Here is a 16,767-nt window from a genome sequence, read left to right on the forward strand (position 1 = left end):
ATGGGCGTGCTCATTGTAGACTGACCACTCTTGCAAAATTTCAATCTGACACCGGCAGACAGAAAGCCATAAGCGAGGAAGGCAGCGAGAGTTAGGAGAAGGGGGAAAAAAAATGCACAGGGACCTGGAGCCTTGCTGGACCAGATTTCTAAAGATTGAATGGAGTAGATAGACAGTGGAAAACAAGGGCCAGATTCATTCACTTTACTGTAGGTCAAGCAGCTCCATCCCTGCCCGTGGAGAGTTATCCCTTCCACCTGCATTCTGTGTAACTTCAGGCTATCTCCAGGAAGCCACCTTGTCTCTGATACTGAAGTCTCCAGCTCTACAGTGTTGTGTACAAGCCTGCCACTGTCTCAGTTTATCAGTGTGTACACAACTGTGCTGAGGAGAACCCTCTATAAATATAAACCTTCTAGAAATATATGAAATTACTAATAAATTAATATGTATTTATCAATATATGGTCTGAGCAGCTCTCCCATGGATACATAGCTCTCTCTGGCTCTGTCTCGCTCTCACACTACTAAAGGAAATATAAGGTAGAAAACATGTAGGATTCTGATGGTGTCACTCATTGTTTAGGATTCAGTGTGAGGACACATTAGGGTGCAATTCTCCCGTCTATCTCAAATAAAGAAGGTGTTTGTTTCAAAGTGAGTGGGGCTAAGGCGTTGTAAAAGGCGTGGGAGCTGCTAGTTCCTGGTTTGATGGGATTATGTTTTTTTTTCTGTAGGAAGAGCAGATTATTTACCCGGTGGAGAAACTTCTGAAAGTGGCCAGTACGGAGCGAGAGTTTGGGAATTATTTCTTCCAACAGCAACGGTATGAGGATGCGAAGGACCAGTACAAGAAGGTACTGAATGGGCAGGGCTGGGAGAGACCAATTGGAGAGACAGTTGGAATTCCATTGCTGCTGACTACTCAGTGGGTGATCTTGGGATTCTGGATTAGTGGTGCTGGAAGAGCACAGCAGTTCAGGCAGCATCCAAGGAGCTTTGAAATCGATGTTTCAGGCAAAAGCCCTTCATCAGGAATAAAGGCAGTGAGCCTGAAGCGTGGAGAGATAAGCTAGAGGAGGGTGAGAATCCAGTTTACTGGGATGGGTCAGTATATATCTGTGGGGGTTTGGGAAGCTTGCTGATGGAATCCCTCCTATGAGTTCCTGTATTTAAAGCAGGAAGGTGGGAGGGTGTATGTGTTTCTCAGTACTAGCCGATAGCCTGGCTCTTTCGCAGTGTTCCGGTATTTGCAGGAATGAGTGGTGTAATGCCCTTGGAGAGGCCATTCCTAGTATTTCCCTGCTGAGGTGGTATCCTGGTATTGACTGGGGCTTGTGGAAATCACCCTGTGCTCCTGCCCATTTCAACTGAGCTCATCCAAAGCTCTGCACATTATCCTAACTTGCACCAAATTCACTTTGCCCATTTATGAGTTCCCTGCTCACTGGTTTACTGTGGCTCTGGGCCGAATGATGTCTTGATTTTTAAAGCTGTTCTTCTAGTTTTGAATGCTTCTGTGGCTTTAGTTTTCTTGATCTCTATAATCTTGTAAGGGCAGCCTGTGTTTGAAAGACACAAAATGGCTGACAATGGTTAACCAATGAAACAGCCTGCTCCGGCATTAAGATACAAAATGGCCGACAAGGTGTCAGTAGAATTAAACAGCCTGCTCTGTCATTTAAGTGAAACATAATGGTACCCTTGAACACTGCTACTCCAAGGTGAACAGGAGGCCCTACAAGCAACCATCCGAAACAATTGATCAAAGGATATCTCAGGATAGTCATCAGCTCATTCAAATATGACAAGTGATCGATTCTAACTTCATTAATGAAAGGATGTTGTTCCATTAGGTGAACAGCTACAATTAGAACAAAGGGTGTAAATCTCAGCTCGTTAATCTGTCAACCTAACTCTGAAGTAGCTGTGAAAACAACAGCTAAAGTTATTTTGTAGTAATTAGTTGTTTCTTTGAAGTTATTCATAATATGAAGAAATAGGGTCTACTTAAAGATTCTTCAGATAATCAAAGATTTCAACATGAGTATCGATACACCTATAACCAATGTATAATAGAAGCATTTTGAGAAAAATATTTAAACCTAGATGTGAAAGTTAATTAGTCCCAGGAAATGCTTTCTTTATCCCCAAAAATTTGCTTGGTAGACCTAAACAAAATGAGTTGTTTGCAACGTGTTAGTTGCAAAGTGCAAACAGTAGAAGCAACTGTCTAACTTTACATGTTGCAACAGATATTAATATTACAAATCTCATAGTTAAAACCAACTTCTTTGTTTTTTTTGATATATATAACTGGGACAGTGGAAAATATAAGAAGAATGGGTGCATTTTGTCGAGAGAGCATAGGGAATACAATGAATAACAGGATTCAAGCAATCTTCAGGGATAAGCAAGTCCCAAAAGAGTATAGCCAGTAACTTTGGAATGTGAATTAATAGGATCTCAAGGCCTGGAGATTACAATCGAAAAGGGTGGCACTGGAAAAGTACAGCAGGTCAGGCAGCATCAGTGGGGCAGGAAAGTCAACGTTTCAGGTGTAAGCCCTTCATCAGGAGTGAAGGACCTATGCTGGAAAGTTCGACTCCCCTGCTCCTAGGATGCTGCCTGACCTGCTGTGCTTTTTCCCAGTGCCACACATTATGACTCTGACTCTCCAGTATCTGCAGTCCTCACTTTCTCCAGGCGATTACAATGTCTGTTAAACACCATGGGGCTGTCCATAGCAACAGCCATCATTGATTAGGTGTTCCACAAGATTGAGTGTACGGACTAAGAGGGAAGGACATAGTGACCATGTTGTAAGTGATTATTGTAACACAAAATGTATAAAAGTGCAGTATTTCACTAAAAATCGGAGTGTGTCACTAATCTCACTTTTGACCTGAGCTGTAGATTGAGGGAATGATTGGGTTCTCATGTCGAGGCCAGATTCTGGTAAAGTCTTTCGCCCTCTCCCCTACATTAACCAGTTGTTGCTTGAATAAAGGTCTTGCACTTGCCTGAATCCTGCCTGTCTCCTGAATCTTTGTCCCTGGTCAGGGGTGGGGGCATTATATTCCTACCAACCTCCTCCAGCCCTACAAGACAATGAACAGATCATTTCTTTGATGGGTCAAATGGCCTACCTTCACTCCTGTGTCTAATGGTCTTTTGCCTCTTCCTCAAGTCCTCTACAGGGCTCTATCTATCACATCCCCTAACCACTGGTGACTGTGCCTTCAGTGTCCTAGACCCTGAGCTCTGTATGCAGTTTCTTCATTCCGCGCTCTCTGTTCAGTTGCTGGCAAAATTCATCTCAGTGGCCACCTGCTCTAATGGCTGTCTGGCTCAGTGTCACAATTTATTTGATTCTGCTGCTATGAAATGCTGTGGGGTCTTATACTATTGTTAAAGGTACTATATCAAGTTGTTGCAAGCCTATCAAACAGGTTTTTATAGGCCGGAGGATTAGCCATTCCGGAATAATCCAAGTTTGAGCTTTCTGTCTCCAGCTGATGGCAGGGTTAGTGCTTGCTCTGTGCAGGGCAATCCCAATCAATCTTCCACAACTTTACTCAAACCCTGACAGTGTTATGGCAACAACCAATCTATAGTTAATCCTTTTGTCCTTTGATTCTGTTGAGTGTATCTTCCTGACCAATATCTAGATAAATCTCTCCATTTATGAATTGAGCAGCTCAGGACCTGTCTGTCTTTAAAGTACTCAAATAATCATCAATGGAAGCCACTGCCTCCATTTTTTGGACCAGCTTGAACCACAGGAATTGAACTGAAGCAGCAAGCTGCCTTAAAGACCACCCTCTGGTTCTCTTATCCAACCCCTCACCCTGCTTCTCAAACACGGTTCTCTTTTGTCAGTTTTAATTGCTCCACCATTTATAGTCATACATTCGGCCGTCCAAGCCTTGTTTAAGATTAGATTAGATTCTTTACAGTGTGGAAACAGGCCCTTCACCCCAACAAGCCACACCGACCCTCCGAAGAGCAACCCACCTAAACCCATTCCACTACATTTACTAATGCACTTAACACTACGGGCAATTTAGCATGGACTAAATTGACCTGCACATCTTTGTGGGAGGAAACTGGAGCACCTGGAGGAAACCAATGCAGAAACCAACTGACACAGACAGTTGCCCAAAGCAGGAATTGAACCCGGGTCTCTGGTGTTGTGAGGCAGCAGTGCTAACCACTAAGCCACCATGCTGCCCATAACCTTAAGGAAGGTCTCCCTCCTCTTCAACTGTGAAGAGTTTTCAACGGGGCCAAACCTTCAGTTGTTCACCGTCCTGTGGCTTTGTCTCACATCTGACTTGATACCAGTCCTGGGAAATATTTGGAATGTTTTGTAGAGCTGAAGGTATTCGGCACATACATGTTTGTGTTAAGGATGTTATGACCAGTGAGGATCCCCAGTGCTATACAGATCCTGTCATGGGCTCGTGGGTGAAGAGAAATGGGCTCACTCCTGTTCTTTGTTCACCCACTTCCTCGATGGCTTGCAGCTAGTTCAGTTTTGCACGGATCTCTTCCCTTATGGATACCTCACTGTCAGACCAAATGAACTTATGTTTGAAAATGAGCCCACTTTGCCAGGCATTCTTCAGTTAACAAAAGCACATTGATACACACATTAGAAGTGAGAGGTGAGTCCACAAAACAAAGGTAAAGGTTAATCAGATATCTGAAGAATAGATGATAGGATGTTGGGGCGGTTTGGTTGGGTGATGCTAATAACACTCATGTTGGCATGCAAGCAGTTGAATTCAAGATGCAGGTCAGTCGAAATTCTTCTATCCTATTTCTTTTCGATGATGGCTCAGAGTATCTTTTACCTTTTGACCTGCAGTGCAGGGGTGTTTAGTGGCTGCCCTCAATCCCTCACTTTCATTGTGTATTAGTCCACAAATACACTCAGCCAGGGCTGTTGTTGCAGTTACAGCCCTGCAGTTGAAAGGGATAACACATTTCAATTGTCATGTGTCTCCAGCCTGGAATATAACTCAGAATAGACGTTTTTCTGCTGAGAGGAGTTACAGAGGAACCTCGATTATCCAAACGAAATACTCCCTGCCCGTGTCCTTCGTATAATCGAGGTTCCTTTGTAATTAGTTTGCCTTACACCTCTGCTGCTTTTGAGGTCGGTCGGTCAGTCTGTCTGTCCGTCTTGTACTCGCGCCCTCTCCCTCGTGCGCCCGCTCTGCCTCTGTCTCTCGCACGCTCTCTCTCTCTCTGTAGCTTCCTTTACCTGCCCCAAGGTACAATATTCCAGGGGTTCTCACAGGATTTCTTTCAGCACTTGCACTGTGAGCCACACTTGCCTTGCAATCTTTATTTAACGGAAAAAACATGTTCGTATATGATTCAGGGTTCTGATCTGTTGTCATGACAATGTAGGCCATGCTGTGTACCCTGGGGAGATGACCGTGCCCACTATTGCATGGCCAAGCCCTGAGAGGGTTCCATAATTCCACCCAGATCTCTGATCCCTGTCTCCTGATGAGACTCATCAGCGAGAGTGGGACGTTGGAATAATATCGCTCCAACCTTCATTTGGAGCATCCCCTTCTCTTTCCTAAACAAATTATTGATCTCGTTATCTTCTTCAAGGGTCCTCTCTCTATGGTGTTGCATCTGTTGGGAAGTAGAGGTAGTTTGATATTCTGTTTTTAAAGAGTGGTGTCCCGTTTCCCTGGCCCTGACACATTCTCCTCATGCTCGCTGTTTCTCCTTAGGCTCTCTCGGTGTTTGCACATTGTCACGAAACTGGTGAGGAGCAAACTCAGGCAATTCACTCCTCCAAATTATTGCTGTACCTGAACCTGTCTCTGGCCAGTCTGAAGTTGAATGCGCCCAGGCGGGCTCTGGTTTACGGGGAGAGGGCTCTCGGCATCGACAGCAAGAACCGCAAAGCTCTGTTCAGATGTGGCCAGGTGAGTGGACAGAAAACGTTTAGGACCAAATGGTTCCATGTGAAGAAGTTACTAGTTTGTTTTAACTGATGTGAATTCTATATGAGAGTTCTTCAGGCTGTGGAGCAGAACCGTTTCTGTTATAAGAGCAGGAAATACGAGACATCTTCCTCTCGTCAAGGACTCATTCTAGACACTTGGATCGACACAAAGTGCAGCAGTGCCTGAACATCCTTTTGGGAGAAGGCGCTGGGATTGGACATGTCCAATAACCCATCCTGGGAGTTTTCGAGATCATCCACAAATATGCCTTCCATTTTTAAGCTTGCTTGGAAAACTTGGATAGCTTTTTGTCTTGGACTGCAGATGTTTTGATTTGATTGATTATTGTCACGTGCTGAGGTGCAGTGAAAAGTATTGTTTTGTGCGCTATCCTAACAAATCATACTTCACGTAAATCAGGGTAATAGAATGTAGAATATAGTGTTGAGAAAGATCAACTTTAATATGAGAGGTTCGTTCAAAAGGCTGATAACAACGGGGAACAAGCTGTTCTTGAATCTGTTGGTAAGTGTTTTGAAATGTTGATGTCTTCTGCCTGATGGGACTTAGTGGCAGAGAGGGTAAACAGGGTGGGAGGGGTCTTTGATTATATTAGTTACTTTCCCGAGCTTCAAGGATTTTTTTTTGGTCTCAAGTGATTCGCAACCTGGACCACTTTAAACATCCTTAGAAAAGCTGCAAGGAATGCTGGGAATGATATCTTGGCATAGTTTTGCTTGGGCTCTGGCACCCCACTGTCTCAGGAGATGACTGCAGTGCTTAGTGTATTTGGGACCAGGCAGCTCCCAGCTTCAGTTCCCTGCTGCTCTGCCCTCCTGAACCATAACCAAATCCCCAAGGGGAAAAAATCCACTAAAGGTCCTGCTCCTGATTCTATACACGGGAAATTCTGGCAATGGCATGATTCAATTCAATTGATAGACAATAGGTGCAGGAGAAGGCCATTCTGCCCTTCGAGCCTGCACCACCATTCATTATGGTCATGGCTGATCATCCTCTATCAGTATCCTGTTCCTGCCTTATCCCCATAACCCTTGATTCCACTATCCTTAAGAGCTCTATCCAACTCTTTCTTGAAAGTATCCAGAGACTTGGCCTCCATAGCCTTTTGGGGCAGAACATTCCATACACCCACCACTCTCTGGGTGAAGAAGTTTCTCCTCAACTCTGTTCTAAGTGGCCTACCCCTTTTTTTTTTAAACTGTGTCCTCTGGTTCGGGACTCACCCATCAGCGGAAACATGCTTCCTGCCTTCAGAGTGTCCAATCCTTTAATAATCTTATATGTCTCAATCAGATTCCCTCTGTCTTCTAAACTCAAGGGTATACAAGCCTAGTCACTCCAATCTTTCAGCGTAAGGTAGTCCCGCCATTCCAGGAATTGACCTCGTGAACCTACGCTGCAGTTCCTCAATAGCCAGAATGTCTTTCCTCAAATTTGGAGACCAGAACTGCACACAATACTCCAGGTGTGGTCTCACCAGGGCCCTGTACAGCTGCAGAAGAACCTCTTTGCTTCTATACTCAATCCCTCTTGTTATGAAGGCCAGCATGCTATTAGCCTTCTTCACTACCTGCTGTACCTGCATGCTTACCTTCATTGACTGGTGTACAAGAACACGCAGATCTCTCTGTACTGCCCCTTTACCTAACTTGACTCCATTTAGGTAGTAATCTGCCTTCCTGTTCTTGCCACCAAAGTGGAGAACCATACATTTATCCACATTAAACTGCATCTGCCCTGCATCTGTCCACTCACCTAACCTGTCCAGGTCACCCTGTAATCTCCTAACATCTTCCTCACATTTCACCTGCTACCCAGCTTTGTATCATCAGCAAATTTGCTAATGTTACTATTAATACCATCATCTATATCATTAATGTATATTATAAAAGGCTGCGGTCCCAGTACTGATCCCTGTGGTACCCCACTGGTCACTGAAATGAAGCCGTTTATCACTACTCTTTGTTTCCTGTCAGCCAACCAATTTTCAATCCAAGTCAGTACTTTGCCCCAATACCATGCGCCCTAATTTTGCTCACTAACCTCCTATGTGGGACTTTATCAAAAGCTTTCTGAAAGTCCAGGTACACTACATCTATTGGATCTCCCTTGTCCATCTTCAGAGTTACATCATCAAAAGATTCCAGAAGATTAGTCAAGCATGATTTCCCTTCATAAATCCATGCTGACTCTGACCTATCCTGTTACTACTATCCAGATGTGTCGTAATTTCATCCTTTATAATTGACTCGAGCATCTTTCCCACCACTGAGGTCAGACTAACTGGTCTATAATTTCCTGCTTTCTCTCTCGCTCCCTTCTTAAAAAGTGGTACAACATTAGCCACCCTCCAATCTGCAGGAACTGATCCTGAATCTATTGAACTCTGGAAAATAATCACCAACACATCCACGATTTCTCGAGCCACCTCCTTCAGTACCTTGGGATGTAGACCATCAGGCTCTGGGGACTTATCAACCTTCAGACCTAACAGTCTCTCCAACACCAATTCCTGGCAAATATAAATTCCCTTCAGTTCAGGTCCTTCAGCCACTGTTACCTCAGGGAGATTGCTTGTGTCTTCCCCAGTGAACATAGTGAAGTACCAATTCAATTCTTCTGCCATTTCTTTGTTCCCCGTAATATATTCCCCTGTTTCTGTCTTCAAGGGCCCAATTTTAGTCTTAACCATTTTTTTGTCTTTCACATACCTAAAAAAGCTTTTACTATCCTCCTTTATATTTTTGGCCAATTTACCTTCATACCTCATTTTTTTCCCTGTGTCTTTCCTTCTTAGTAATCCTCTGTTGTTCTTAAAAAGCTTCCCAGTCCTCCGTTTTCCCACTTATCTTTGCTATGTTCTACTTTTTCTCTTTTGACTTTATATGTTTCTTAACTTCCCTCGTCAGCCACGGCCACCCATGCCTCTTCTTAGGATCTTTCTTCCTTTTTGGAATGAACTGATCCTTCATCTGCATTATACCCAGAAATATCTGCCATTGTTCCTCCACTGTCATCCCTGCTAAGGTATTGCACCATTGAACTTTGACCAGCTCCTCCCTCGTAGCTCCATAATTCCCCTTATTCAACTGATTGATTGATTGATTTTGAACGACTGACCCAGGTCAGAGCTGCGGACAATCCCCAGTCAAGGAGACCTTTGGAAACAATAGGTCAAAAACTCATCTGCTTGTCTCCAAACCAACCTAACTAGGCTGGCATAAAGTGTGGTTATATTATAGATCAGCAACAACCATCACCATCAGGGAAGTAGGGAGAGTATAGAGAGAGAGAGAGAGAGTTTCTTCCCAGTTCAAGAGTGAGTTTATCTTGTACATGTATTGTTTCCCATGTGGCTTCTCTTGGTGTGCTGGGAGGAACTTACAGACCCATTCTCTGATCTGGGTGAGCGAGTGTGAATTTAGTTTTATACCTCACTTGGGTAACACACTGTAAATTGAGCTGCGCTATTCCCAGGGTCATCACAAAGATCAAAGATTTATCAAGTATGTAAAGTTTCCCACTTCACCTGACTTTCAGACCCAGGTTAATAGAAATCATGGACCAGGTTTCTGTCCTGATTTAATAAATAGTAATTCTTAAAGTAATTAGACTCTAGCTGTTGGTAAACAATCATAAAACTGTTAGCATAGAACGTGACAAATTAAAACCCAATTCTCCTTATAAATTCCCCCTTACCCACAGAGACAGACAGACAGACAATAAGTTGGTATGGACAAAGGGGAAAAGGTTGGAAAGGTGGTCCTTTTGGTCTTTGTACCCAGGTTCTGTCGTTGAGGTGATTTTTCTGACTCTTTCGCATGTTGTTTCCGTTGTCTTTCTCCGGTCACTTCCACTGGTTAGTAAGAGACTAAAGATGGCTGTGTCTTTTATAACAAGTCTCTGGTTTATCAGTTAAAAGTTACAGCTTGCAACAACTGTTACAAGGCTCTCATGGTACATTGATATGTCCTTACTTCTGAGCCAGGAATCCTGGGGTCAAGTCCCACCTGTTCCAGAGGTGGATAATGACATCTTTGAACAGGTTTATTTGAAAATGTCTGTAGAAACTGCTCCAGGAAAGATAAAGCAGTTTTTTTTTCAGGTTTATAGTGAGTTTTGACTGCAGAGAACAGAGAGACTGTCACCTAGCTGAAGCAGGAGTGGAATACTTTGCTCTCTGTAACTAGTTCCCAACTCCAAGCTGTTCAGTACCAAAGAACCAATCATACTGTTGTTGGCAGATAGAAAAGGCCAATGCCACTGATAACTGATCACTAGTCCATAGACAAATCGATACTCGTTACAGCAAAAGCTGTCTATGTACTCTCTGTTGGCTCCCAGTCATCTGCAACTCAAGCTTCACATATTGCATACCTAAACAGTTAGTTACACATTGCCTGGAGTGGGTGTCAGGTTATCTGCTTTCTAAGCTGCAGCCATCCTTTTAAACGCTGGCTTTAAAGCAGCCTCTTTTTTTTTTTTATTTTCAGTCCCCTGTTGTTTAAAAACTCCACAAAATGAAAAAGACATGGTACAGTAGTCCTCCTAGTGGTTAACCAAGTTTTCTTTATGGTGCCACCCTATACCAGGCCTGCATACTGCTGCTGGAGTATGACAAAGCCAAGGACTTCCTACTGAGGGCACAGAAACTGGAGCCGTTCAATCCTGACGTGAACCGTGCCCTGGTGAAGCTGGACAGGTGAGTGGAGTCTAACCTTCCCAGAGTTAAAGCCTCTGGGCTCTGTAGGTGGTGACGCCTGATGCCCACGCTCCTCTCCTGGCTGTTTTAATGGGACAAAACAATCAGTGTGTTTGAAGTGAAGGGGTGTTGGAAATGATGAGTTTATGCATACTGAGCGAGAGGCTTCACTCTCGGGCAATGTGTATCGGATCATTTTCAGCACTGACATTTCCAATCTCATTAGGGGGACCCAATCACAGGATGGCACCATTATTATTCACTGTTTTTTCCATGCACATTTACAGTCATAGAAAGTGACTTCACTGAAGAAGGTTATCTAGGATTACAAAGAGATCTTGATCAATTGGGTCAATGGGCTGAGAAGTGGCAAACGGTGTTTAATTTGGATAAATGCGCTGTATTCCATTTTGGTAAATGTAAGGACAGGACTTATACAGCTAAAGTAGGGCTTTGGGTAGTGTTGTACAAACAGAGAGACCTAGAAGTTCAGGTACATCCTGTTTGAAGTTTGCACCACATGTAGACAGGACGGTTAAGGAGTCACTTAGCAGACATGCCGTCATTGCTCAGACCTTTGAGTATAGGAGTTGGGATGTCGTGTTGAGGTTGTACGGGATGTTGGTGAGGCCCCTTCTCCAGTACTGGGTGCAGTCTGGTCGTCCTGCTACAGGAAGGATATTATTAAATTGGAGAGGGTCCAGGAGGTTGGTGGGCCTGGAGGGTTTACCAGGAGGTTGGTGGGCCTGGAGGGTTTACCAGGAGGTTGGTGGGCCTGGAGGGTTTGAGATATGAGGAGAGGGTGGGACTTTTCACTGGAGTGTAGGAGGCCAAGAGGTGACTTTATTGAAGTTAATAAAACCATGAGGGGTATACGTAAGGTGATTGGCATGTGTTTTTTTCCCTAGGGTGGGGGATTTCAAGACAAGGGGGTATATCTTTGAAGTGAGAGAAGAAAAATTTTTAAAAGACGCCAAGAGGCATTTTTTTTTTAACACAGTGCGTTTTGTGTATGGAATGAACTTCCAGAGGAGTTGATGGATGCAGGTACAGTTACTATGTTTAAAAAGTGTTTAGATCAGTAAATGAATAAGAAATGTTTAAAGGGATATGAGCCCAAGCGCAGGCAGGTGAGACTGGTTTACTTTGGGATTATGGTCAATATTGACTGGTTAGACCAAAGGGTCTGTTTCTGTACTGTATGACTCAATAGCTCATTTAGTTCCATTTCTTGTCCCAAGAGCTTTAACATGGCAATGGGGTCTCCTCTCGGTTAGTCTCTTGAGGTGCAGGGGGAGTGGTGGGGGAGATGAGAGTTAGAAGGGGATTGAACACTTGCTGGGGCTGGGGAACAATTAGAGTCTCCAGTAAAACACATGGATTACCACACGTCTGTTTAGATGCTGAAATGTTTATGTTACCAATTTGATGCAGAAAGAGAAGGGAATGCCAGAACACTAACAATCTGGGAGTGAGGAACTACTTTTGCAGAAACTCTTTGGGAGTTTGTAACCTTAAACTTTGGAAGTTGATGAGCTGGAGGAAGCAGCACTTTGTAAGTTGTTAAGACCTTGCAGATTGCGAATGAGTCAGTATGGTTGAGGGGATACTGGTGATGGTAAATCAGAGAACTGCTGCAATTTACCTTTGCATTCCCATGCTTCGGCACTAGATGGGGCTAGTAGACTGTGACATCAGGGGTGGTAGTGCACAGTGTTGAAGGTATACATTGTGAACAGATTTGGAGATGCCGGTGTTGGACTGGGGTGTACAAAGTTAAAAATCATCAGGTTATAGTCCAACAGGTTTAATTGGAAGCACACTAGCTGAAGGAGCCAATTAAACCTGTTGGACTATAACCTGGTGTTGTGTGATTTTTAACTTTGTGAACAGAGTTAGTGTCAGGGTATCAAAACTTGATCTGGATGTAGATACTGTTCTGCAATTGTTACAGTCTGTTCTGAATCTTTTACTACTACAACCAAAGCAGAGATTTGGAAAATGCAAGTGTTTTATTTGTCCACTCAGACTGTCAGGTAAGGTCAGGGTAACGTTGGTTTCCTTTACAATTCCAGGCCTGTTACCCACATTATTTTCATGTTCTGGTAAAACATCAGCCAAATGGGAAGGGCGATGTTTCTGTAAATTGCAGTGTTGAAGAATCTGCCCCATGTGTTTGCTTTCCCTCCTTTCTAGATGCTACCGAGAGTGGAGCTTGAAGGAGAAGGAGATGTGTACCAGGATGTTTGCTGCCTGGGAACCTGCAGCAGTGAAAGATTAAGGTGAGTCATCTCCGATTTGGATGGGAGTTGGAGCTTAAAGCAGACACTGTGCTGCTTCAGGAATTAGTGACGGCTTCTTTACACTGCCTCTGAATGGGAAGTGGTTTTGTTGCCACTGATCTCCCTGAAGGTTCTGAGTGTTGCAATTTTACAGGCAGCAGTAACCCTTCACAGGTGATCTCTGGGTTATGGGATGGAAGTGGACTGACCTATGACCTGTCGTCAATATCAAGGGCCTGAGAGGAGAAGGTGGGACTAATCTCCATCTCTAGAGCTCCTGCTGACTGGGGAATTTCCTGCACTCTGGGCCACATCGGGACTAATCAATGCACTTAGTTAATAACTTAACAGACATTGTATTATACAACTGCACAATGCACTTTGATCTCGTAATTTCTATTTTAGATATTGGGGGTTGGTATTTAGTTTGGATATTAGGTCTTTTTTTCTTCATCAGAGTCTTTTCTTTGAGCTTTTGTGGTTCTTTTGTCTTTTAATCCCCAGAACATTAGACGCAGTGAGAGAAAAATAGCAAGGAAGAGAGAGAGAGAGAGATGTATTAAGTTTGCAGGTTCTGGATGACTCTGGCTGCCTTTCCCCGACAGGTTTCAGACTCTTGGTACTTAAAGTTGACCAGGACCAGATGGGATGTCTCCAAGGATTTTGATGGAAGTGAGGCTGGAATTTGCAAGGACACTGGCTAATGATCTTTCAGTCTTCCCTGGACTCGGGAAGTGCTAGACGATTGGAAAATTGCAATCGTTACGATCTTGCTCAAGAGACCTGCAAGAATCCCAGCAATTACAGATCTGTCAGTTTGACGTCAGTTGTGGGGAAGCTTCTAGAAGCAATTATTCAGGATAGACTTAGTAGTCCCATGGGAAAAGGTGGGTTGATTAGGAAGATTCTGCATGTATTTCTAAAGGGAAGTTGTATTTAATTAACCTGCTGGAATATTTTCAAGGGTTTGATGAGGGTAACACTGTTGATGTGGTGTACTTTGATTTCCAGAAGATGTTTGATACAGTACCACACGACAGGTTGTGATAAAGTTATAGACCATTATATAAAAGAGACAATAGAAACGTAAATTGAGAGAGTGATAGGTAGGAGTGTAATGGCCAATGGATTTTTCTTTTTCTTTGGGAAAGGTTTGTTGTGGAGTTTTCCCAGCAGTCAGTAGTGGGAATCTTGCTTTCCCTAGCAAAAATAAATGGCCAGGATCTCAGCGTGCAGGGGACACGGAGCTTGGAACAATTATAAACCGTGAGGAGGGCAATGTGGAACTCCCAAAAGGGCATTGACACATTGGTGGAGTGGGTGGGTAGGTGGCAGCTGAGATTCAGTGCAGAGAAGTATGTGGTGATGCACTCTGGGAAGAAGAATTCTGGAAGGTAGTACAAGTCAGTATCCATTGCCATGTGTCCAAAAACTCCGAAAAAGCCATAAACCAAAGGTCTTTTTGGAAATGAACCTGAAAGGAATGACAGACAGCCCGAGTTCTCGTTGTTTGGGGAAGTGAACATTTTGTTTGGCACAGGTGGTCTGTTGCTATCGTAAGGTACAGTACCAGTGGGAGTTGAAAAGTGTGGAGCTGGAGAAGCTCAATAGGCCAGGCAGCATCCGAGAAGCAGGAGAGTCGACATTTTGGGCATAAGCCCTTTGTCAGGAATGTGGAGGAACAAGGGGGCTGGGAGATAAATAGGAGGGGGTGGGGGAGGTAGCTGCAAAGGTAGAAGGTGTTAGGCCGAAGTGGAGGGTGGAGCTGATTGGTGGGAAGGCAAATGGATAGTTCAAGAGGGCGGGGCCGAGTTGGAAGGTTCGATCGGAATGAGGCGGGGGAGGGGAGATGAGTAAACTGGTGAAGTTGACATTGATGCCATGTGGTTGGAGGGTCCCACACCTCCCCCCTCACCTCCACCCAAGGCCCCAAAGGATCCTTCCACATCCAGCAGTGATTTTCCAGAAAATCCAAACATCTCATCTACTGTGTCAGTTGCTCTCGATGTGGTCTCCTGTACACTGGGGAGACAGGATGCCAACTTGTGGAATGTTTCAGGGAACATCTCTGGGAGAAATGCATCAATCAACCCCACCGCCTGGCGGCTGACTTCAGTTCCTCTTGCCGCTGCGTTAAAGACAGGCACGTCCTGAGCTTCCTCCATCGCCAAATCCTAGCCACCCAACGACTGGAGGAGGAACGCCTCATCTTGTGCAATGGGACCCTCCAGCCATACAGCATCAACATCAACTTCATCAGTTTTGTCATCTCCTCACCCCCCGCTAACCCCACCCACACCCATCTCATCCCCCTGTCCCACCTATTCCACTCCTTCGATGCTGACTGACCTGCTGTGGTTATCCAGTGCCACACTTTTCAACTCTGACTCTCCAGCATCTGCAGTCATCACTTTCTTACAGTATTGGTGGGTACAGGAATGTATCGGTGTTACTGAGGCACAGTACCGGTGGGTATTGGGCTGTCTCTGTGTTACTCGGGTACAGTGCCAGTAGGTACAGGACTGTTGCTATGTTACTGAGGAACAGTACCGGTGGCTACAGGATGATCCCTGTGTTACTGAGGTACACTACCGGTGGGTATGGGACTATCCCTGTGTTACTGAGGTACAGTACTGGTGGGTACAGGGCTGTCTCTGTGTTACTGAGATACAGTACCGGTGTCTACGGTGCTGCCTCTGTGTTACTGTGGCACAGTACCGGTGGGTAAGGACTGTCCCAATGTTACTGAGGTGCAGTACTGGTTGGTACATGGCTGTCTCTGTGTTATGCAGGTACCGTACCGGTGGGTACAGGACTGTGTGTTACTAAGGTACAGTACTGGTGGGTACAGGACTGTCTCTTTGTTACTGACGCACAGTGTCGGTGGGTACAGGGCTGTCTATCTGTTACTGAGGTACAGTACTGGTGGCTGCGGATCCCTGTTATACTGAGGTATAATACCTGTGGGTCCGGGGCTATCCCTGTGTTACTGAGGTACAGTACTGGTGGGAACAGGACTGTCTCTGTTACTGAGGTGCAGTACTGGTGGGTACGGGGGTGTGTCTATGTTACTGAGGAACAGTGCCGGTGGGTACAGGGCTGTCTATCTGTTACTGAGGTACAGTACTGGTGGCTGCGGATCCCTGTGTTACTGAGGTATAATACCTGTGGGTCCGGGGCTATCCCTGCGTTACTGAGGTACAGTACTGGTGGGAACAGGACTGTCTCTGTGTTACTGAGGTACAGTACCGGTAGCTGCCGGACTGTCTCTATGTTACTGAGGTGCAGTACTGGTGGGTACGGGGATGTGTCTGTGTTACTGAGGAACAGTGTCGGTGGGTACAGGGCTGTCCCACTGTGACTGAGGTACAGTACTGGTGGCTGCGGATCCCTGTGTTACCGAGGTATAATACCGGTGGGTCCGGGGCCATCCCTGTGTTACTGATGTACGGTACCAGTGTGTACAGGACTGTCTCTTTTTTACTGAGGCACAGTACCGGTGGGTACAGGACTGTCTCTGTGTTACAAAGGTACTGTACCAGTGGGTACAGGGCTGTCTATCTGTTACTGAGGTACAGTACCGGTGGGTACAGGGCAGTCTCTGTGTTACTGACGCACAGTACCGGTGGGTACGGGGCTGTGTATCTGTTACTGAGGTACAGTACCGGTGGGTACGGGGCTGTCTACCTGTTACTGAGGTACAGTACCGGTGGTTACGGGGCTGTTGCTATGTTATGAAGGTCTAGTTTTGAAGGATATAGGAATGACACCATGTGAAAGTT

General features: G+C 44.9%; 1 protein-coding gene across 1 annotated transcript in view; it reads left to right on the forward strand.

Moving 5' to 3' along the window:
- Positions 1–16,767, forward strand: part of fkbp6 (FKBP prolyl isomerase 6) — a 51,250-nt gene that overhangs the window by 22,325 nt on the left and 12,158 nt on the right. Inside the window, exons 6-9 of the mRNA XM_072589445.1 lie at positions 737–856; positions 5,759–5,956; positions 10,594–10,703; positions 12,900–12,985. Coding sequence (XP_072445546.1) covers positions 737–856; positions 5,759–5,956; positions 10,594–10,703; positions 12,900–12,984 — 513 coding nt within the window. The 3' untranslated portion in view covers position 12,985. The remainder of the gene's footprint in view (positions 1–736; positions 857–5,758; positions 5,957–10,593; positions 10,704–12,899; positions 12,986–16,767) is intronic.

The sequence above is a fragment of the Chiloscyllium punctatum genome, chromosome 19, assembly GCF_047496795.1.
Source record: "Chiloscyllium punctatum isolate Juve2018m chromosome 19, sChiPun1.3, whole genome shotgun sequence".
NCBI lineage: Eukaryota > Metazoa > Chordata > Chondrichthyes > Orectolobiformes > Hemiscylliidae > Chiloscyllium > Chiloscyllium punctatum.